The sequence below is a fragment of the Eublepharis macularius genome, chromosome 14, assembly GCF_028583425.1.
Source record: "Eublepharis macularius isolate TG4126 chromosome 14, MPM_Emac_v1.0, whole genome shotgun sequence".
Taxonomy (NCBI): domain Eukaryota; kingdom Metazoa; phylum Chordata; class Lepidosauria; order Squamata; family Eublepharidae; genus Eublepharis; species Eublepharis macularius.
Window position 1 is genome coordinate 46,968,518 of NC_072803.1, and position 23,367 is coordinate 46,991,884.

At 39.7% G+C, this 23,367-nt stretch overlaps 2 protein-coding genes across 6 annotated transcripts in view; one reads left to right on the forward strand and one right to left on the reverse strand.

Annotated features, from left to right (window-relative positions):
• Positions 1–23,367, forward strand: part of RALGPS1 (Ral GEF with PH domain and SH3 binding motif 1) — a 283,344-nt gene that overhangs the window by 6,510 nt on the left and 253,467 nt on the right. The window lies entirely within an intron of this gene.
• Positions 5,247–12,870, reverse strand: LOC129341977 (uncharacterized). 2 transcript variants are annotated; one of them, XM_054997356.1, is made up of 3 exons: positions 12,748–12,870; positions 10,999–11,232; positions 5,247–8,232 (listed from the first exon to the last, which is right to left on the reverse strand). In XM_054997356.1, the coding sequence occupies exons 2-3, from the start codon at positions 11,097–11,099 to the stop codon at positions 7,431–7,433; spliced, it is 903 nt and encodes a 300-aa protein (XP_054853331.1). In that variant the 5' UTR covers positions 11,100–11,232; positions 12,748–12,870; the 3' UTR covers positions 5,247–7,430. The 2 variants fall into 2 exon arrangements, with proteins under 2 accessions (XP_054853331.1, XP_054853332.1); XM_054997357.1 differs by lacking the exon at positions 10,999–11,232.

Below are 23,367 nucleotides of genomic sequence, written 5' to 3' on the forward strand. Positions count from 1 at the left end.
AGTTTCCTGTAGTTATTTGGCATCAGAGGAAAAGCAACTTTGCACATGGGTGGAGGTACTGTTATTTACTATATCATCATTTCTGCCTCCTAGTTGATCCTAAACAAGATTACTCCAACCTGAGCCCATTGAAATCAGTGGGCTTAAGCTGAAGTGATTCTGGAGTGAACAGTAAAACTTGTTCTAGGGTAAGCCATTTTGATCCTTGTCATAGTTTTTCTATTACACCTACCCTTGCAAAAGTTCCTCTTTGTGTACACATGTTTTATGTCATTATATTCTATTCTGTGTCCTATCTCAAAACTTAGTATGTGAGTTTCTGGTTTTACATTGCCACGTGTAGATATTTTCTACTCACTGGCTTGTCTTTCTTCGTATCCTGCTACTCTGTGGTGATTGGTCTGTGGTACATAATTGTGTTTGGAACTGGTGCTAAGCTGATAGAGAAGAATAGCAGGCAAGTTTGACATTGATAAATGCATAGCATATAACTGGAGGAACTCTGATTGTGTACTTCTGAAATGTACATCTTATCATAGGAGAAGGCCAGTGTTGGTTGTTAGAAACTTGTTACTGAATCATCATTGCAACATGCTTAAAATACAAACGGGGATGTTGGGCCGGGCTTCATGTGTTCCTGATGAATAGTATAAACATTTTATACTTGGTTTTATGCAATGAGTTTTGATAAAATAGTTAAAAACCATAAAGGATTGGCTCTTGAACTTTATTATGTTGTGATAGTGTGCACGCCTCCTGGTATTGCTACTGTCCATTGTTCTTGATTTGTCTGCTGCTCAAAAACCTTGAAAACAGACTAGTTCAAGGTCAAAACAAGACTGGTGTAAAGGATAACAGGTGTTTCTGTTTTATAGTAGCTTGGTGTTTGTGCTGGTCTTCTTTGAAAATTTATGCTATTGTTTTATTGTACTGATATTTATATTTTAATGTTCTCTAAGCCACTTTAGGCACATGTGCATTCAGCACGTCTGTGTATCTCACTTTGAATTTGGCCCAGAGTGTGGATTTAAAAAAAAATCAGTAACAGATGACGGGATTGTTGTACAAACCTGAAACTGTGGAGGCTCCAGAAGGAGGGAAAGAGGAAATAATGTAGAGAAGGGGGATCCAAAAATCTTTGTGGGTCATCTGCTTGTAGATAATAAAGAGTTGTGGCAGCGATTTCTAAAGTGGTTGCAGAGTTTTTAGTGGGTGTGCTTAAGATTCATACAAGTTTTGTATAAATATATCGACTTCTGATATTTTATGTAATTTTATAGTGGCTTGTTTACTGTCTTAGATCTTTTCATGCCATTAAAGGTATTTGAATTGAATTGAAATAGTTGTGTTCACAGCCTTCCTTTTCTGTTTTCTTTTAAGCAATAACATTGATACTCTTTAACATTTGCTATTTTAGTTTTATTTTGTCACTCAGTTTGAGAAAGAATAAGTTGCTCATTCATTAACAGTGAAATTCTAAGCAGAGTTACTCCATTCTAAACCCATTGATTTCAGTGGGCTTAGACTGGCATAACTCTGCTTAGGATTTTACTGTAAGAGGATTTTCTTAGAATGGAAATCCAGGAGGCTTCAAATATGGGTGATGCATTGTAATATAATCTTGTATATATTTAAGGTTTAGTGAAATTGGGCATTTTGAAGTAAGACAACCTATCCACACTTGTTTTGAATAATTTTTTTAAGAAAAAAAATTTCTTCTTTTAGGTCTTTTAGTTGCAATAGGTTCCATAGTTTAAGAATAGTGGACAGTTTACATTTCTTGCATTGATATTTTAGAAGTCAGTATGGTGTTTTCTTAATTTTGCTTGCTGTAATATTAGGACATAATGAAACTTTCTTTGATATAATTGATTTGTGAAGGGGTGTGCATTTGAATTTTAAAGGATGAAAACTGTATGCCGTGTTCTGTAGTAGTCCGTGCAAGACTATGATCTGTGTGAAAGACCCAGCTCACTGTCATGAAGCTTGCTGGGTGGCCATTGGCCAGTTACATACTCTCAACCTCACCTCCCTCACAGGGTTATTGTGAAGAGAAAAGGAGAATATGTATGTTACCCTGAGATCTATGGAGAAAAAGCAGGATAATAATATAGTAGATAGATTATATGGAGGAGACATGGTAGTACACTGTTGGTTATAAAGGACTGCTGGTTTTTGCAGCTTAATCAGGTACTTATATTTTTGAACAGTTTTGAACTGGGAAGGGTAGTGCAATGTTAACTAGTCTGTTTGGATGCATTTACAAGTGGATTTTAGGCTTGCTGCCTTGGAGAGAGGACTAATTCTTTAACTCTGTAAACTATCTGAGAATGTTATTAACAATTTAAATAACATCAGGAGTTGACAAGAAAAAAAACACTATAGGTACAGTGGAGTTCAGAGCATACACAATTGAAAGGCATACCCTGAAATGAAATATATGTAGGACTATAGACAAACAGCGCAATCCTATCATTCATTTACACTGGTTGGAGAAGGGTAGGATGCTAAGGAAGCAGAAGTAAACCCCATTATTTTCTGTAGAGTTTACTTCCAGAAAAGTGTTTTTAGGATTGCAGCCTAAATCCCTTGGGTCAGTGAATTTTGAATATCCAGCAATGCTAGCTATCTAAGCCAGGATAGTGTTATGTTGTTATAATCATAATGCAAGTGTAACTCTGCCGGTACATTGACCATAAATTGGAATCATTGTAGTATACTAGGGAGGTGAGAGAGTCCTCTGTTAGCTCAGTACTTGATCTCGATTCTAACAATAGTATAACACTGTGTTATCTCAACTAACATCAGCAAGACTTGTTTAGTTTAAACAAGTCTTGCTGATGTTAGTTGAGAACAAAAAAGCACTCCCATCCCTCTCTGTTGCCACAGCAGGCAACTAATAATGGCGCTAATTGTGGAGCCAATTGTGGCATACTATCAGCAATATATAAACTGCAGCAGTGAATGTACATCTCGGACAACAAGGTGAACTGCATCCCTATGTCTTAGTATCTGTGGAAACTTAAAGTTCAAGATGGAGCCTTGGCGATGGCAAATTGGGTGAAAGAACTCTTGTTATGCAATAAGAAACTTGCACAAACAACCAGGAGCATGGCCTGATTTAGGGAAATGCCTGATCTAGGGAAATTCTACCCTAGAATTTGCCCCGGTAATTCAACCATTGGGAATACACTCTGTTTATGAGTTGGAACTTGGCTGCAAACTAGTGGCTTGGGGAAAAAAAGTGGGGGATGAGCCATCAAGCTCCAAGCCCAGAGTACTTTGGGCTCTGACTGAAGTAGAACAATAGGTTATCATCTCACACCTTGCTAAAATGTCACACCTTGAGGAACAGAGACTTGGAAAACCAAATGGCTAAGTAGTAATTTCTTCCTCTGAAGGTAGGAAGACCTTGTTTGTTAGCAATTAAGCCATACCCTCACGCTAATAGGGAAGTTTATGAATATATCATAACTATCTCTCCTCATGTGCTCCAAGCACGTGGCTCATTGCCTGGCTAGGCAGGACAGTTCCCAACTCTTGCTGGAGATAGAAAATTGCTGAAATGTGAGTCATGAGGCAGGACTGGCTGGGAGCCCCACGCCCTGGTGATGTGCATAGATGTGAGGACAAAAGGTTTTCCAGGAGTTCCTGAATTAATCACCCACACCCTTCCAATCTTCCCTCTCCCTCCTTCCTAATTGGAATTAATCAAGGACCTGATAAACTCTTCCCTTCCGCTAATCGTGGGTCATCAATGACTTTTGTTACCTTTAGTTCCATTCAGGGAGGTTTAATCAAACGTTTCCCATTTTATTGTCTCACCTCCAAAGACAGCCATTAAGCTATTTTTGGGTGGCAGAAGATGCAGTCCTGCCCCAGAGTACATTCCCCAGTGTAGTTGGACTTCCCTGCTGTGTGTGTGTGCTGGGATCCTATGCACACCCTCAGAAGTGTGTCTGAGCCTCCTTGCTGCGAAGCGCTGGCCACTCAACCACTACTCTTTACATATGTTCTCTATCTTCTAGACTGATAAATATTGCCTGACCCTGTACTCATCTCCATTTTCCTGTGTGTTTGCTTTTGCTGCCTCTTTAATAAAAACACATTCCTGTTGAACACATACCTGGTTCTTTCAGAGAGTCTTCTAAAGGAACGATTCTCATGTACATAGGTGGAGATCTTGCTAGTTACCCCCTCTCACTGCTTCTCCTTGTATGCTAATTCTCCCAACTTACAAGGAGACCCCCCATTTAGGGTAATAAGGTTGATCCCAGAGGGGGTTGGGCTTTCCAAGCAGAGATTATAAATTCCATGTACATGGGAAAGAAGCTATTTACTATATTACTGTTCTCTTTAGATGGGCACATGCCATGAAGGACTAAACCATTGTATAGGGACTCTATCTTGACCAGGGGGCAAGATATGATGGATATGAGATATAGTAAAGAATGGAACAATATTATCAAAACAAATTTTACAGTATCAGTATCAGTTTCTTCAACTGCAACACTTTGAAAATGCCCTCCCCCAAATCAGAGAGCCAACGAATAGGAACTTAACCGGCTTTGAGATCATTATACAGATTGGCCCATGTTTATACAGTTATTTTCTTTCTATATATGTTTTTAGGTTCATGTTTATGGGAAAGGGGGTCCACTATAAACAGCTAAATTGGAAAGCATCTTGGCTCACCAAGAGAACCAAACATGATCTGAGTTTGATGTTCTCTGTTCTTTTAGTATTCTGTTAATATAGGAGAACTATTGTTTAGGGTATTCAATAGGTGAAGCCAAACTGCTGATAGTTTTCATCATATTTGTGGATGGTATTCTGCATTATGCTGGAGAAAAAGCAGCAGAGTTTGTTCATATTTTCAGACATAGTGATCACACATTAAAATTCAATATTTGGGGTACTAAGTAGCTTTTGTATCAAAAAAGTAACCAATTATTTTACTTCACTGCAGCCCAAGATAGTTATGGATGTTCTGATAGCAAAACTCTTATTCCTTGGTTGGGGGTGGGGGGGGGAGAGGGGCAGTGAGCTCATTGTATTGCTAGAAATTGGTTAATATAACAAAATATGAGAAGTCATGGCTATGGACAAATATATACAACTAAAAGGAATGGATAATTATTTATTATGATAAAAGTATAATACAGTGCTTTTAAACTGTAATGCTAAAAATGAATTATGTATCTGAAATGCAGATCATCTTGTGTTTACATGGGACTACTTGTAAATGTTATATAATCCTCAATTTAGTTTCTTTTAAAAAAATCTGCACTGGAGTACAGTCATACTGCAACTAATGCTATAGCACTCTAGAGAACTGGAAACATTTAAAAATCCACTCCCCCCCCAGTCATAAAAAGAAAACCTTTCTAACCTTTGAAGCAACAGATTTCATCTTGAATTATTTTTTCACCCTTCTGCAACAGCAACTCAGTACACATTTTTTAAAAAAATTAAAACTAATTTAAAAAACACAATTTGCCCTGAAGTTAATGTCGAAGAACTTAGTTGCATGCATCTATAGTGCAGTCTGGTTAGCCTGAATGTTTATTTTACATTCAGGTTCAGGAAGGAGCTCTTGAGGAAATTATGTTCAAACTGAAATGTATACAAGTACAAGGTTTACAAGTTTGTGTTCTGAACCAGGTAATCGTGAATACTGATGACATTACAAATAGTAAAGCAGGGCAAGCTATAACTTATTACAATTAAAGTAGTAAAGGAAATGCTAAACCAAGCCTGGGCTCTACAGAACTTGTAGTAAAAAAGTATTATGGACTTGCTATAGAGATTGTATGTCATTGGAGTTTTTCCTTGGAACAAATAGAAGCCAGTTTTTCCTTCTGTATAGGACTGACAGGCAAACACAATATTGTTGCACATTATTTATGGTGTGTAAGTAACTAAGTATGATTGTTTGAATGAGACAGAGAAATCCAAACATATGGGTCACATTACAGCATGTGAATCTGGTCGCTATTCTGTAGGTTTTAAGCTGTAGCTCCTTGTAGTTTACAAGCACTTTGCTATTCACAAAACAAAACTGCATGAACAGTTTTGTTCCATAGAGCTTCTAACAGAAAACTTACTTTAAGAAGAATGATTTTATGGCAGCAAGATTGCAATACAACAATATCAGAAAAAGAATGGGAGAAAATCTGGATATCAAGATTAATTAACTCCCCAGTTGTCAATGCAAACTTACAAACATATAAAATAATCCATCGCTGGTATATCACTCCACAAAAGCTATCTAGAATAACCTCAAAGATTTCACCGTTATGCTGGAAAAAATGCGGCAAAACAGGTACATTCGCACATTGCTGGTGGCAATGTAAATATATGGAATCATTTTGGAAACAAATACTACACCATATTGCCTTAATAATAAATTATACAATATCATTTAAACCAGAACTCATCTTTTTAGATTTATGGCGTGAACACTCTTTGCCACAGATAAGACAAGATATGCTCTCATCACTCATAATAGCAGCCAAAACATCTATTGCTTCTTGTTGGAAATCTCCCTATCTACCTGATATAAATACATGGTACAATGAAGTGTGGGAATATATAGCAATGGAAAAAATAACAAATAAAAAATAACACTGAACAGATTATGCAAGAATGATAAATTTTACAGAAAAATGGCAGCCTTTCTTAGACTACCTTGCCACTAACGATATACAAGGTGCAACAACTTTATATCAGAAATTTTTGAAATTAGAACTTTGATGCAATAGAACTATATTGTATGGATCCATATCACTTTTTAAGCTTTGAATACTCTAGTCTCACAATGATAAAGAAATATGTACACTTAAGGAAAGAAAAATGTCACAATAATGTAATATTTATGCTGTTCCGGTATAATAATGTTAATCACATGCATTGTTAAATTATGCTTTGTTATTGTACATATGTTTATTAGATTGCTGAGAATAAAAATTTATTTTTAAAAAAGGATGATTTGTGCATATGCTAGACGGGCTCTTTCAGGTGGTAGTGTATTTGTTGTACGTAGCAAAAGTTATGATTGTTGAGATCCCAGTTTATGAAAAGTAAGTGCAGCACTGTTAAATAAGATTACATTTGGTTTGTTGAGGGGTTTATGTGAGCTAGCATGCAGCCACCTGTGTAGTTTTCAAAAGAAGATCTTAAGCAATTCATTTTAGTGGAGCTCTCTGGAAGTGTTTGCTTTCTTCAGCCACTATTAATGGTGCTATACATAGATCTCTGCTGACACTAGTTGTACTACTGCTATTGCCATTATATTGTATTTTAAAGGTGCACAAGATTGTATTACACACAATGCTGAGCCTATATTTATTCCTTCAAAAATTATTGAAGTAAAGACAGTTATGCCTTAATTCTTCAAAAACCAATACCAGAAGTGAAAACGTTAATTCTCATATTGTTTGCTCTGTCTTGCTGTATAAGTAATTCTCTTCACTTTGGACAGCTTGCTGTTCAAATTCCAGGTAATTTGCTAAATTTTCAATTTCTTCAAAACCTTTGCAAATACATGAAATATCCACATCTAATAGTACAATTGCAGATTCTTTCAAAGAACTTTCCTCTCTTTGTATTATGACTGTGTACTGGTCACACAGCTTGTATGTGGACTGATAGGCAGTTAGATTGCTTGCGTAATGGTAAATACCAGCCCGCTGCAGGAAGTCTCCCATGCTCATGTTTCTTTCTTCCTCAGTTGTCAAGTCAATGCGAAGAAAGTTTGCCAAATACATAATTATCTCATGCTCTCCTACAAGTTCAGTATGTATGGAAGTAGGTTTTATATACATTTGTGTTTTATTCAAATCATAATGCTGATTGTTTCGACTGCCAGAAGGGTCTGATTGTGTTGGTTTCTTTTCTTGTGGATTTTTGTAGACTGTAGATTTGGAACTTTGAACATATGTTCTGTTCTGGTACAGAAGTTCCCCTGTATCCAAAATTGATTCACCGGTGGCAGTATTTTCTGTAGTTGCTTGCTCCTGAGACCCTATTATAAGGTACCATTGCTGATTTCTTTGACTCAGCCACAGCTGAGCCATTGCTAACTCATTTAAAGCAGTGTCATAATAGCGCTCGCTGTGAGCAACAGTCTCCACACATTTGGCGCCAACTTGGTGCAGCTTGGCTTTACTACCTTTCGTTACCCAATATTGCTGTCGGAGTTGGATTTTTCGTAGTGTTGCTTCCATATTCCTGCAGAAAAGAAGTTTATATAAATGCAAATTATTTTACAAATTATGCTTATCATGTTACTTAAAACCTGCTAATGAAGCCTTGTAGATAATATCATCACAGGTGGTTATAAAAGTGGTATCTGTCAGGAGGAGGATCTTTTCAGAGAGCCAGTTTGGTGTAGTGGTTAAGAGCACGAGACTCTAATCTGGAGAACTGGGTTTGATTCCCCACTCTTCCAGTTGAAGCCAGCTGGGTGACCTTGGGTCAGTCACAGTTTCTAGGAGCTCTCTCAGCCCCACCCATGTCACAGGGTGTTTTGTTGTGGGGATAATAATAACATCTTTGTAAACTGCTCTGAGTGGATGTTAAGTCATCCTGAAGGGCGGTATATAAATCAAATTTGTGGAGCAGCTATTAGTAGCTGCTCCACAATTTTTCTCTGGCTAGAGGCTATTCTCTATAATTCACTTGCCTTATTTAGGAGGCAGGCAAAGATCTTGTAAGATCAGGCTTTTAATGATGGAGCTGAAAATGTTAGAAGAATGTATTTGCTTCTATTCCAGAATTTATTTGTATTTGATTGTTATAATTAAGTTTTTTAATGTATTGTTTTATGATTTTAATGTTTTGTCAAACTTCTTCTGAGTAATGTTGCTATAGAAGTAGCATACAATCTAATAAATAAAATGTAATTAAAAGAACAGTGGTTTGATTTCTATAATTCATTCTTTTGTTAGTTGACTGCAGTGGTATATTCTGCTCTTTACCTACTTCACTAGAAAAAGAATGCTTTAGACCATGTGTTCCCAATTCTTCTTATGGGTCATAAAAGTACAGGGGAATTTATTTCAAAGCCTAGATGTTGAGGTAGCTGACACCTGTTTTTTTTTTCTTTCCGTCTTTATTCAGAGTAAATAGTAAATCTTTTACAAAGGCTATTACAAATATTCATCAATTGATGTATCAGGGTGCTGATGTATGTGACTTAATGTAAAGGTCCAGACCTGGGGTAATTATATACCTTCAGGCATGTGATTTTGCTAAATACGTTCAACAGTCATTTTTTACATTATACATTAGTGTATAATTCTCACGAAGAGTGTTCTTGACTCATGGGGTGATTCCATCCCCTTTGTGACAGGAGGCGGGGACAAATTGGAGCTTCCTGTGATCACTGGTGGGATGCTCCCTCCTCCTTTAAGCAGTTCTTTTTCCTGCATTGGTAAGGAATGCAGAGATACAGAGCTCAGCTTTGCAGCTCTCCTCAGACACTTTTTACCTCAGATTTATCTCATGGTTCTTCCTTTTCCATTGTTCTTTTTATGCTTTTCTTCTTTTCAAGATGTGCTTTTGCATCTCAGATGATGGTTAACAAAAATTCATTTGCTTTTGACTCCTTAGCCCTGTGAGCCCAAATAGCTGACTGCAAAGGAGAAAGTTGAGTCCTAGGGCCACAAATGCACTTCCAACTAAGTCCCAGGATGCATAATACTTGCACCCAACCCCAAGGATGAGGAGCATTATGGAATGGCTGTGGCAATCTTTTGCCCCAGTGCTGGCTTGTAGAGCTCTAGTGGAGCAAGCATCTAACACCAGGGCAGGAAACAGGGGCTGGCAGGGGAGGACGTGGGAAAGAATCTGCTAGTTCTAGCAGCAGCTACTTCTCTAGCACCATCTTGCTGACTCTGTTTCTCTGGCTTGACCAGCTGTGTACTTAGAAGCCAGCCGTCTGTCCATCAGTCATTATGCATTTCATACAGCGGAGTAGAAGGAACAATCAAGGTAGTCCAATGTTCTGGTTCATATATGAATACGTATATCAAACTCCTGACCCCCCGACCCCGCGGGGTGCTGTTTCACTGCTGTATGTCTGTGTAAAGTGATCTTCCAGTTTTTCTTGAAAAATATTTCCCTCTTGCCAAGATAGTGGAGAAGAAGCTATAGCTTATTAGTAGAATACATGCCTTGTATTCTGAAGGCTATGTGTTTGATCCTCTGGCATCTCCAGAGAAAAAGAATCTCAGATAGCCAGTGTTGAAAACACTCTCTTCTGTCTCAAACTCTGAAGAGCAGTTGCCAGTTCAAAAAGAAATACTGAGCTAAAGGGAGTGGTGGTCTGATTTGATGTAAGGCAGTTTAATATGGCTAAGCTGAAATATGTGGATTTTAACTGTAAAAGTTCTTGATGCATATATGGTTAGATTTGCTAAACAAACAATCCTAAAATTAAAGGAGAAAATGAAACAGTGCATTTTTCTTTGATGGAATATTTCAGAGTGTAGCAAGAATTTTATTAGCTTTTACATTTATATTGTTCTGTTTTTGGTAAACTACAAATAAAGAAAAAGTGAAGCTATATATACAGTTTAAATTTTGTTTGCTTTCTTACTCTTAAGTTGTTTTAAGTGGAACACACAGGCTTAAAATTCAAAGAAATGTGTCTATCCAGTGAGGATATTCACTTGTAATCCTCTCACCTGCCACCTGCACATTCCAAACCACTTTTGAAACAGAGGAATTTTTAAAAAGCGGTATGTGATACAGCATTGTGCTTTACTGTTCAAAGGAAATTAAAAGTAAAATATTCCACTGTATCCAGGACATTGGTGCCTAAAGAAGTTCTTTGGATCCCGGTATCTCAAACACAAAATTATACTCTAATGCTGACATTGAAGAACTGGTGCCCCTATTTTCTGTTCTAATTCAGCTACCTTATTAAAATGGGGGGAAAGAGTAACATTTTTGAGGATAAACCGAACTTGTTGGAAAATCTAACTCACTCACCTTTCCCCTCCCTTGGGAAGTCTGAGGAGGGCGATGTTTGGAGAAGGGAGGAAGCTCAGCTGGAATGTGAGGCCATAGAGTCTGTCCTCTGAAGCTGCCATTTCCTTCTGGGATCTGATTACTGTATTCTGGAGATCCCTTGTCAGTCCAGGAGAACACTAGGCCCCACTTGAGGTTGGTAATTTCCCAGTCAACTGACAAAGAATGGGAAATTCTCTGGGTTGCTCTATTTACCTAAAAGGCAAGTTAGACACCATATTTGCTGTACTTGTGTCTGCGCTGTTCATGAATAAATTGGGGAAACAGAGGTCTTTTTACAACAAAAGGTGGGTGTTGGTGAGGAATTTAATCCTCCTTCTTCCCCTGCCTTCCTGCGTTCTGTTGCTGCAGACACTCTTCTCCTGTTTAGGTTCTGATACGAAAAGTGAGATGGGCTGGGGAGAAAAAAGTGGTGGAGGGAGGGTGTGTTGAACATCTGATAACCTAATGTAAGATTCCATGTCAACCAGTAGTTTGTAGGAGGAGGTGAACAGACTTAAGGAAAAAGAGGATAACAATAACAACATTCCATTTATATTCCTCCCTTCAGGACAACTTAATGCCACACTCAGAGCAGTTTACAAAGCGTGTTATCATTATCCTCACAACAATCACCCTGTGAGGTGGATGGGGCTGAGAGTGCTCTGGAAGAGCTATGACTGGCCCAAGGTCACCCAGCTGGCTTCAAGTGGAGGAGTAAGGAATCAAACCTGGTTCTCCAGATTAGAGTCCAGCCACTCTACTACACTGAATGTCTCTCCAGTGTAGCATTTTTAGCATAGTATCTGCTATAGCATGTTGTTATATATAGTGAATCTGAGCTGTAGAACTGTATAATTGTATGGTGGAGGGGACGTGAAGGTAAAATAGCTAAATCCCTCAGTACTAAGGCTAAATCTTGTAGCTGTATAGCCCATTTTATATCATAACCCACATTATTAAGGATTTTTTTTAAAAGTGCCAGATGGCTGAGTAATGGAGTTTTCTAATCTATAGTTTCTGTTTTCATGATAGTGAACACTGTCCATTTTGTTCTTGTTGCTTAAAGGTAAAGATAAAGGTGCAAGCACTAAGTCATTACTAACCCATGGGGGGATGTTGCATCACGACATTTTCTTGGCAGACTTTTTACAGGGTGGTTTGCTATTGCCTTCCCCAGTCATCTACATTTTACCCCCAGGAAACTGGGTACTCATTTTACCGACCTCAGAAGGATGGAAGGCTGAGTCAACCTTGAGCCAGCTACCTGAACCTGGCTTCCACCAGGATTGAACTCAGGTCGACTTACGAGCAGAGCTTGGGCTGCAGTACTGCTGCTTACTACTCTGTGCCATGGGTCTCTTTACCTCTTGCTTCTTAGAATATATTTTAATAGGTCAAGAATTAGATTCCTAAAGCATTTCAGGGGTTTTTTTTGTCTTTGAAGACGCACACACATTCATACACAGTCTGTTGAACTTGGTTTTTAAAACATCTTGATTTCTTTCTCACTTTAGCATACATGGTTTTTCTTGATGCTATTTGCAGTTTTTCTTAAAGGTGGTTCAAAATGACACTAGTTAACAACTCGCTGTTCTTATGCTGGTTTTACCTCTGACTGCTCTGCCTGATTAATATATGTTTACTATATGATTCCCTTTATTTTTGTTTTCATTTAACAAACCATGTTATCAGTATTTACTTTCATTCAGGATTTTTGAAATGACTTACCTTGTGTTCTGTTTCAGAATTCAAGGGTATAGAATATGTTTATTTTTCATTATTTCAGTCCAGTTCTCTTGGATGCAAAACTAACTTTTCTTCTGGTCTTCTTCCTTTAAAGCAGTAGGTACAGATTTTTATGTCCCACTGTTTATTTTTAGTTACTACTTGGAGCTTCTATGGCAACAGCAGTAATTGTGTTTGTGGCAAGAACATGTAGTTACTGTTTATAGATACCTTCTGATTGGCACTGAAGTGCTTCATAGAACTTTTGATCCACTGCAGCCTATTTTAAACTGAAATTTGTTTTATGTAACTAACATAGTAGAAGTTATACCTTAATTTTTCTTAAACTCAGAAGAGAAAAAGGCCATTTTACACTAACTTTTTGTTGGTTATTTGGAAACCAGTCTGCAGATGAGTCAAATATTGTCAGTTAACTGTTTATTATTTGACTTCATTGAAATACTATGGAATGTTCCTTGTATAAGTGTGTGCTTCCTTAATTGTATCTTGATTTCAAGGTAAATGTCAGGTGGAACGTCTCCTGTAGAAGTTAATTGCAGCAGGGTGAATGAGCCACAGACTGAAAGATTTGCTCTGTTGGAAGTTTTAACACAAATGTAATGAGATGCTGTGAGAGATCTGTACTGGAATAGTTCTGCTGAATAGGATATGTGATGTAGAATGTCCTCTATCTAGCATCCAGGGCTATGCACATATCATTTATCCCTTTGTTCGGTCAGGTCTCCTAGCAGACAATTATTAACCGTGGTGCCTCCCAGCATGGGGCAGAGGGCTGAATCTGGCATGGATGCATTAGGCCGAATCAAGACATGATTGCGTGGGTAGTGGCTGGACAACTTCGAGCTTCCCTGGATGAAGTGCATTGTTTAGATTCTTTCCAATCTGTCTTTAGGCCTGGTTATGGGCAAAGCTGTTAATGACAGGGCATTTGGGGGATAATTCATAGGATTGCCTTTTGCCCATGGAGTCTTGCAAGGTTCAGTTTTGTCCCTCATGCTGTTTAACATCTACATGAAACCTCTGGGTGAGGTGGATGTATGTGGATGACACTCAGCTCTATTTTGCACTTCCAGGAGATTCCAGAAAGTCTGTAGAAACATGAACCAGTGTTTGGAGGCAGCTTTGGAATAAATGCAGACTAATAAACTGAAGCTTAATCTTGGCAAGACAGAACTGCAACTGGTGAGCAGAAGGTTTGACCCGGGATTTAAGGTTTCACTCATTCTGGATGGGATTGCACTCCCCCTGAAGGAACAAGTCCATAGTTTGGGGGTGCTCCTGGATCCAGGATTACTGTTGGATAAGCAGGTGGCATGTTTAAAGCCCTTTATGATTTGGGACCAACATACCTGAAGGACTGCCTAAGCTCTTACGAACCTTCCTGACCACTGAAGTCATCTTCTGAGGCTCCTTTGCCATTTTCCCACCGTGGGTAAAGATTTTTTGTTTTGTTTGGCATTTCCTCAGTGATTCCTCCTTCCTGCCCGATGTTTTAATTGTTGTTTTATAAATGCATTTTACCTCTGGTTTTAATGATTTTTTAAGATGTGATTTTTTTTAATGTGTGCTTTTAATTAGTTAGTTGCCTTGGTAGCTCTTATGAAGGCAGAAAGGTAGTTTATAAAATAGATGAAAGATGTAGATAAATAATTTCTGGCTACATCTTCTCCAAATAGTAGACTGACTATAAGAGCAAGGATCAAGAAAATTGAGTCTGGAGATAACATATCACATGCTCGTCTTTTTGAAAGATAAATGTGTTGTCTAGTTCTAGTAACATGCTCAGACTGCATATTTGCTCCCTCCAAAAGAGCACAACCCCATTTAGAACAGTGTGTTCAAATCCCAATTGACAGAGGAGGTTCTCCAGTGAAGATCACAGTAAATAGACAGGTATGTAAGGGGGCAGGCAATCCTTCGGATATCCCTATCTGAAAGTGTTCAGGCATTTAATCCCTGTTACTTTGAATTGAGAGTGAATTAGCAAGCAGTTGTTTCAGTCTGGGAAAATATATTTGCTATAAAATGTACTGGAAAGTAATCTGACCACTGTGTTCTGTAACACCTTCTGCACCATCTTCAAAAGCAGTCCTATGTAAAGCTTATTATGGTATTTTCCACACAGTCAGTTTATGACAATTCAGATTCCATTCTGCTTCTCTTGATCTCCAGAGTTCCGCATGAAAAAAGGAGGCATGAGAGGCAGAATCAAACCTTCCTCAGCTTTTGCCCGACATTTTCCTGCGCACATATGGAGAGAGTCACAATGTTGTGATATGCATGCATTCTACCTCTTTAAGCAATGTCCATTCCATTCCCTGATGGCGATCTACATTCCCCACTGAACATTTCTTGGATTTCCTTTTTTATTTCCTTTCTTTATAACTGTGGCTCATGATTACGGTGATCTGGAAATCACTGGGGGGGCGGGGGGCGGGACTTGTCTCAAGAATCTACCCTCCTCATTTCAGAATGCAGCCATGTGATGTGAGGAGGCCAGTGAGAACACTGTTTTGTTTGGGCAGCAACATTTGAACATTTTGCTCTAGCAGAGAGGCGCTGTTTTGCATCAAGCAGGAAATTCAAACCACACCAGAGCAAATCACAAGGAACTGCAATGGCTGCAACCTGCTAGTGGAACAAGTGCAAAGAGCACTTTGTAGTTTTCTCCCCAGACCTCTGTTGCTAATTGCCTCTCCAGAATGCTAAAAAAAATTGGTGGGCACAGGAAGGTCCAGTCAGTGAATACAAGGAGATGTCATAAGACGCACGTGCTGAAATTTTTAAAAAAGTGATGTTGGCTGCAGCCCCCACAAAAGGTAGCTTCAAAACAGAACACATTTCAACACATCTGGAATAAAAAAGCAGTTGCCAAATTACTTTGGTGTTGTGCACTACAGAATGTAGGCAGATCCTCCCACCCATATGCCGATTCATGATTGGAGCATGGATAACAATACTGACCATCCTGCTTCCTAGGAAAAGGCCATCCAAAGCACAATAGCTGGTGCTGGCTTCTGCCAAAGAGATCTGTGCTTCCGTGCGTAGACCCATCTCTAATTGCATGCTCAGGCTGCAGACCTGTTCCTTTAAAGGGATGCAAAGTCAGCTATGACTTGAGGGCACTCTCCACCACCACCACCAACCCCATCCAGAGCAAGCTGAGTCCTCAAACCCCAATTGACCATTTCATTAACCTATCACACCCCTTACTGGGATTGAGCTTCCGTTTATTGACCCTTGGCTATCCTATCTGTGTAGTAGTTGCAGCTGCAAGTGTTGGGCACTTGAAGTTGAAGCTGGGTTCCTGTCTTCAGTGGGGCTTGGGTGTTTGCGTGAAATGACTTTGTCACATCAATAGCTCCAACACTAGTGAGGTAGGGAAGGGACCCTCCTTACAAGCAGAGAAAGTAAAGGGGAAAAAAGAGGAAGAGGAGAATATTTATGCTTCCCCAGACTAAGTGAAGGAAACCCATACCTGCAGCACCTGCCACTTCTTGAACACCTTCACACACACTCACATACCTCAGTGAAAATCTATTGTATGCAGACTTACGGACTCACTGCTGGTACTAGCTTCAACTGGGCACCCTATCACCCACTACAATTTCTTTCAGTTGGATACATAGTTCATTTTGGCAGTTACACTGTTAATTGAAATTTTTCTTGGCCCCCTTCCAAAACTGAAATATACCATTTTCTTCCAGAACTTTTCACTTAATTGAAATTTTGTTCTAAAATGTTTTGATGGTGCTCTCTCCCCTGTCTGAAAATTCCAGGAGACTGTGCAGGCTTAACAAAGTTGGGGACCCGTATGTTGGATTATTACAGCCCTGAATATACTTAAAATAAACTGCTGAAGTCCACAAGAGCTTATAGTAGTTTAAAGGAGGAGGTTAGATAAGGGGCAAATTTTCTTACTGTTTCCCCTACCCCATCTTTGCATGTCTCCAACTTGTTTCTTCAAACAGACATATTTATAGTTAAATGATGATCAAGAGAGCAGAAAATGGAAGCACAGACAAGGTTGGGAAGTTCTGTATTCTTAGGATATCTTGCAGATAATTCAGAAAGCTGTTCTGTCAGTTTCAAAGCAGATCCCACCCCCCAACCTCACCTGAGAAGAGAGAGTATGTTTATTGCTCTGTAGAAAGCATGGAATGTTTATGGCAGCAGACAAACAGTTAAATGAGGGGGAAGGAAATTTGGCTTGCCAAAGCCCCTAATAAGCATATACTATTTAGGCAGACTGTGAGCCATTCATGTGATTTTAAAATATAGGTCATTTTATAAAGTAATTTTCTGGGGAAAGTTTATTCTGCGAAATAAGTAACAATCATGTTAACAGACAGGAATAGGGAAACGATGCTCCAAGTGGCAAAATATGGCTGGATGGTCATTAATAGGAGAAAATCCTGGCTTAGTGTGCAGAATCCTAGATAAGTATTGTTATAATTTGATAATATAAGATAATTTGAATTTTAGTTATTTATATTATGTAAATGATAGTAAGCTACAATTTTAATGATCGCCTGGATATTTTAAGTTTATATTGTTGCCAAATAATTATGTTTTTAGGACTGATCAATTTTATTCTATTTTATTTTATTTTATTTAAAGATTGGTTTATTAAGTAAATTTCTAAAGGTGGTAATTTGTTGAAATATGTACCTTTTAAATATTTATTTTTAAATGGTGTGTGTCTTGCTGATGTGCAATCATGTAATTTTGAATTGATTTTGAGAATGTGATGGCCTCTGGCCATCTATATTGTTGAATATAGAATTAGCAGGGCCATTGCCAAGCTTTTTTGCGCCCTAGGCAAGGCTAATTACTTGCACCCCCCCCCCCACACACACACATTGCTAACCAGTTTTCAAAAACAGATGAATTGTAGAAAAAATGTAAAGCACAAAACTTGAAACTGCTATTTTTTTTAAAAAATGTGAGAATAAGTAATACAGCAATCTCTGATTTTCTTTCTCAAATAGAAATCAGTTTTAGCACACAAATCACCCTTAAACATAAAAGGCAAACCATGTTACTGATGACTCACTTCTTATCCCCACGCAGTACACGGGAATAATAAGTGAGTTGGGGACAAAACGATTTGCCTCCCCACTGCTTCCTCGGGGCCTCCAGAGGCCCTGAAAGGCCCTGTGGGAAGGTCCGGTGCCACCAGGGCCGGTGCCAGGGTTTCTGGCGCCTGAGGCAAGATACCTACTTGCGCCCCCCCCCACTAACCAATTATAAAAAACAGAAGAAATGTAGGAAAAATGAAAATTGCAAAACTTAAAACTTTTTACATTTTTAATTTAATTTTTTCTTAATTTAAATTTTTAAATAAGTGTGAGAATAAATAACAATAAATCTTTTGTTTTTCTTTCTTAAACAGGAAACAGATAACAAATCACAAATAACTTTGAATAAACCTGTGAACTGTGATGTCAAAATTATGTCTCTTGCATGTTTTCATTTCAGGCATGTCAAAATCTTACTTTGCGTGCCTTTTCTCTTGCAAGGTTTTCACAGGGCATGCATGGTTCTCTCTTCCTCATTTTACATTTTTATCCTTCCAACAACAACCCTGTGAGGAAGGTGAGGCCAAGTGAGAAAGGTTGAATATGAACTGACAGTAGTCTGTCCAAACTTTGATCTCCTGGACAGTGGCAGGAGTTTGCAGAAGCATAAATGGCACAAGGAACAGAATGGTTTGGCAGAGACAGCACTAATTTATACTCTGCTACTGCCTCCTGGCTGTTGGCAACCAAAGCTTTAGGAAAGTCCAGGTTTTAAAAGGTCTGCCTGTCTCTCCTTTGAGCAAACTGGGGGAGCAGCATCTTGTCACCTACCATGTCTTAAACACCATAAATAAAGAAGGTTGTCCAAACACAACACAGACATGGAAACCCTGTATTAAACATGCACACCCCTTCCAATTGCATGCCTTTTTTTTCCTGGCAGGATGAAAATGGGGATGTCAGGAGATTAGGAGGAGGAGGATGTCAGCAACCTGTGTGTGCGTTCTCATAAAACTATTTTTGGAAATTTACTTTGCCTGGATTCTTCTTTTGCTGTGAATCACCAAGAGAGCTTCTATCCAGGTTGACATTAAGGTGTCATTCTAAGGTGAAATTTTGTTTTTTAGCACATTTATCCTTTTGTACAGCAGGAATGCAAGAGAAAATATGAAGGATGGAAATCCCATACATCTTGCATTGTTCCACCTGTACACTGAATGTGAATGGGAGTTTCCAGAAATGCTTTACAAGCTGTTCATTACATCAGGAGCAGAATCATTCTGCTAGTTCAACCCTGGGCTGCAGCACAGACAGATAATAAACTTTCCAAATATGCTCACGCTGTGCTGTACCTGATCCCCTGCCAGGCTCCACAATGCAGACAGGTCCCGTCTCTTGCAGAAATTGCAGACTTTCCCTGCCCAACCTCTGCCCTTCGTGCTGCTAATCAGCACAAGAGGCCAGCATGCGCTTCTGCTTGGAGTGGGGGCAGGGCTGCGGCTGCGCCCCAGAGCTTCTGCCAGCCTGCGCGTGCACCAGGACGCTCACAATGAGAGCGGGGCAGGGCGGAGCGGGGCTCCGGTGTGTACACAAACACCATGTGGAGAGCCAGGGAGGGGATTGGCTGCCAGCCGGGGAGAACTGAGAGGCACAAGCAAACGGCATGAAGCGTTGCTGGCTGCTGCTCTAGTGCTGGGTCAGGCTGAGGTGTTGTTGGAGGCGGGGCTGGGGCCAGGCAACGGCGCCTCCTTCGGAAAGAAGCGCTCGCGGCCATCGCCTACCCCGCCTCTATTATAACGCCGGCAGTGGGTGCCACAGCACTGGGCCTTTTCGCTGCCTCAGGGCTTTTGGAGGCCCAGGAAGGACCAGCATGGCAGCAGGAAGACATGACACCGCAGCCTTCCTACTGCCTTGGGACGTGGTGCGGTGTGGCCCAGCCCAGCAGTCCAGTGCGGCATGGGGCTGCCCGGCCCGTTACAGCATGGGGCTGCCTGGCCAGTTGTGGCGCAGGGCTGCCCAGGCTAGTGGCCTGCTGCAGTGTGGAGTGGCCCAGCCTGGCGGCCCACTGTGGCACAAGGCTGCCTGGCTTACTGCACTGAGGGGCTGCCTGGCCCAGTGGCCCGCTGAAGTGTAGGGCTGCCCGGCTCAGCCATCTGCTGTGGTGTGGTGTGGCCCACTGCGGCGTGAGGTGGCTCAGTCCAGCACCTGCTGCTAGAGCCTGTTGTATTGTCACAACGGGTTCGGGCGCTAGTTTTGAATTGTGATTTTAAAATTGAATGTTTCTATTTCAAGAAACATCAAAATCTCATTTTGCGTGCCTTTTCCTTTGAAAATTTTATCATCAATTTCTTCAGGTCAAGTGCTGATACCTGAGCCTGTTCCATTGATATAGTTGCCAAACCAACTAGTCTCTTTTACAGCATTGTTGAATGTATGTACATTAGGATTGCCAGTTCCTGGTTGGGAAATTCCTGGAGATTTGGGGGGTGGAGCCTGGAGAGGGTGGGGTTTGGGAGGCAGAGGGACTTCAGCTGACTATAATGACATAAAGTCCACCTTCCAAGACAGCCATTTTCTCCAGGGGAACTGATCGCTGTCGCCTGGAGATCAGTTGTAATTCTGGGAGATCTCCAGCCACCACCTGGAGGCTGGCAAACCTAATGTACATTTTTATAAGTTTGGGAAACTGCATTCACCACTTGCCACTGACACTGGAAGTGTGAGAAGGATCCTTAGAGCAACAGAAACATTTGGCACACTATCTAAGAGTTTTTTGTTGCAGCGTGAAGAAAAGTACTCCTTGTGGTGGCATAGTCTTTGGAAGACTTTGAACTATTGCTGTAAGTTCACAGTGCAGAGCTCCAGCATCAATATCTTTGTTTCCATTGTTCATCAGTGATTTTTCCAAATTCTTGCAGGCCTTAAGTATGTCTTTAAATTTTTGTTGATACTGTATATATCTTACAGGAAGCCAAATAGGGGAATTATATTGTTGTAGCTGTTGGAATCTCTCTTCAACAGATTGTATGGCCATGTCTAAGACAGCAAAATAGAAACCTACTTTGAATTTCTGCTTTGGATCTTGTTTTGCCTCTTCTTGGGCCTCATACTCAAACTGCTGTTTCTTTCTCCTTTTTCTACCTTGTTCTTTTCTCAAAGTTTGGTAGTATTCCAAGCTCCTTTGCAACCTCAGTAGGATCTATCAAAACATATGGAAAACCCTCATCACTCCTGATTGTCTGTTGAGAGGACTAGTCCCCCTACCCTGTTGGGGGATGCTCAAGGTTTTCTCCCCCATGCCTGTCCTGTTTGCCAACGTATAACCCCAGGAGGCAGACCACAGTGCCTGGTGCCAGTGGGACTTTTGCAAGTGATAGGGGGTGCAGAGAAAACTTTGATAAGATGTTATAATTAATTATATTTTATAGCGCTGTTGTAGTATTTATTTTAAAATAAAAATATAAATTGCCAGTTGCTTTTTAAAAAGAAACTAATCTGGATAAAACTGTGCCCCTCAGGTCAGTTCTGTGCCCCTCTGAGGTCTGTGCCCTAGGCGGCTGCCTAGTTGGCCTAATGGTAGCGCTGGCCCTGAGTATTAGACTCGTACAATTGTGCCTCACATGGGAATGAGTAAATAGTTAAGATTAAGTGTGAATTAAGTAATTGTTAAATCAATAAGCTTTAATATTTATATAATTAGAACTTAAATATTATAAATATGTTTTGATTGTAATGATGGTTGTTTTATAATTTTTCAGTGTTTTATTTTTAATTGATTTACGTTATTTATCGTCTGCCTTCCTCACTGAGACTCAAGGCAGATTACATAGTATAAGTCAATGTGATAAATGGCTAAGACATTCATTAACCAATACTATAGGGTAAGGATAGCAGAAATTAGAAAACAAGCAGAAATCTAATACAGAGCTGAAAAACAGTGCTGCAGCAAAACATAACCATGTAGATATGACATAGTAAACAGCATGGAAGCATACCCAAAGCAACAGGCAGTCTACAGTAGTAGTATGCAGTCCCAATCACTGTACCAACACGTCTCTCTGAACCATTTCTTTACAGCATAGGCCTATTACATAAGGAAGCCCTCCTGAATAATTTGGTTTTGTACAATTTGTTGAAAGCTGAGAGTGTGGGAACTTTCCTGACCTCTTAGGCAGGCCGTTCCGTAAGGTGGAGGCCACTATAGAGAATATGCATGTATGAGCAGCTGTTGATTTTGCCCAATGGCAGAGTGGCACTGGTGAGTTGATTCAAAATGAAAAGAAATAAAAGGTGGTTTGGCAATATCTTTCTCTTTGAAATAAAAGTTATTTTTAAAAAATATACAATGCATTAATTAAAGCACACTCTTGAATATTGTATAATTTCTTTCATGATTTTAATGCACTTTCACCACAGTACTTTTTGTGCGTGGGGATGTGAGATGACCTTTTTTGTAAGTAAGATTTGAAAGTTGTATGAAACAGAATCTATACGAAGCCGTCTTCCACCATCAGAGTGCACATTGACAAAATGGATGTCAAGCTTGTATCTCATGCTAAGATGCTACAAGGGAATTGTCATGTATGCCAGCATACCTGCCTTGATTGTATTCTGCATTTTATAATGGTCCGTCTCCGTGCTGTTTTTTACTGTTTGCCAGGATTACATGCTGTAACACTGTGTGAGCATCTGAGAGCGTCTTAACTTCTGATATTAATTGCAGGAGAGCCGGTGGGCCCCTCCATTATCTGTTGAAAATATGTACTTTCACTTTTTCCAGCAGGTGTCCTTGAGGATAGCTGCTAGCAGCAAACATTGCAACTTTCCCAGAGACTGGGATATTTCCTTTGTACTGCATGTAGTCTAAACTAATCTGTTCCCATGCAACCTCTTTGGGGTTTCATGCCAGAGTGTCAACGGACTGGGGGGGGGGGAGTTTTCCTATAATAGCAATGCCTTTGTTTGAATTGTCACTTCTGCCAATCGACACCTTAGGGTGAATGCCGTACTGTATGGATCTCAATAAAGCTACTTCAGCTGGAACACCTGCATGTTAACTGTGGAGGACTTGAGGGACCTAACTGCCAGGAATTTGCATTCAGCATGATTCAATATAATGTTTGGACTTTTTGTCTCCTCAGTATCTCTTGCAGCGTTATGGTTCTGTGAATTTTGTATGATGTAGTTATGCAGTACTATCAATGACCGAGATGCTTTATAGAACTGAATACAAATATGAAATTACTTACTAATTAAGATTCAGCAACAAACATTGCTGGTAGTACTTTGAGATATGACGTGCCTCAGGGGGACAAAACTGGAATAATTAGAAGAGAAATAACTTTTTGTTCCACTTTTTTTGAGGACTTTGTTCCTTCCCCCCTCCACTCAAAAGAAGTATTATAAATTTTAATCAGCATTGAAAAAACTTCCCTAAAATACTTTCTCTTTTGGAATGAGTGAAATGCTTTTTAACACAGGGGTTTTACTGATTCCAGCTTTGTAGTATGAAGATGTTTTTAATGCAAGACAATCTACGGATAATGATAATTCCTTTGTATACGATAGACATAACATATTT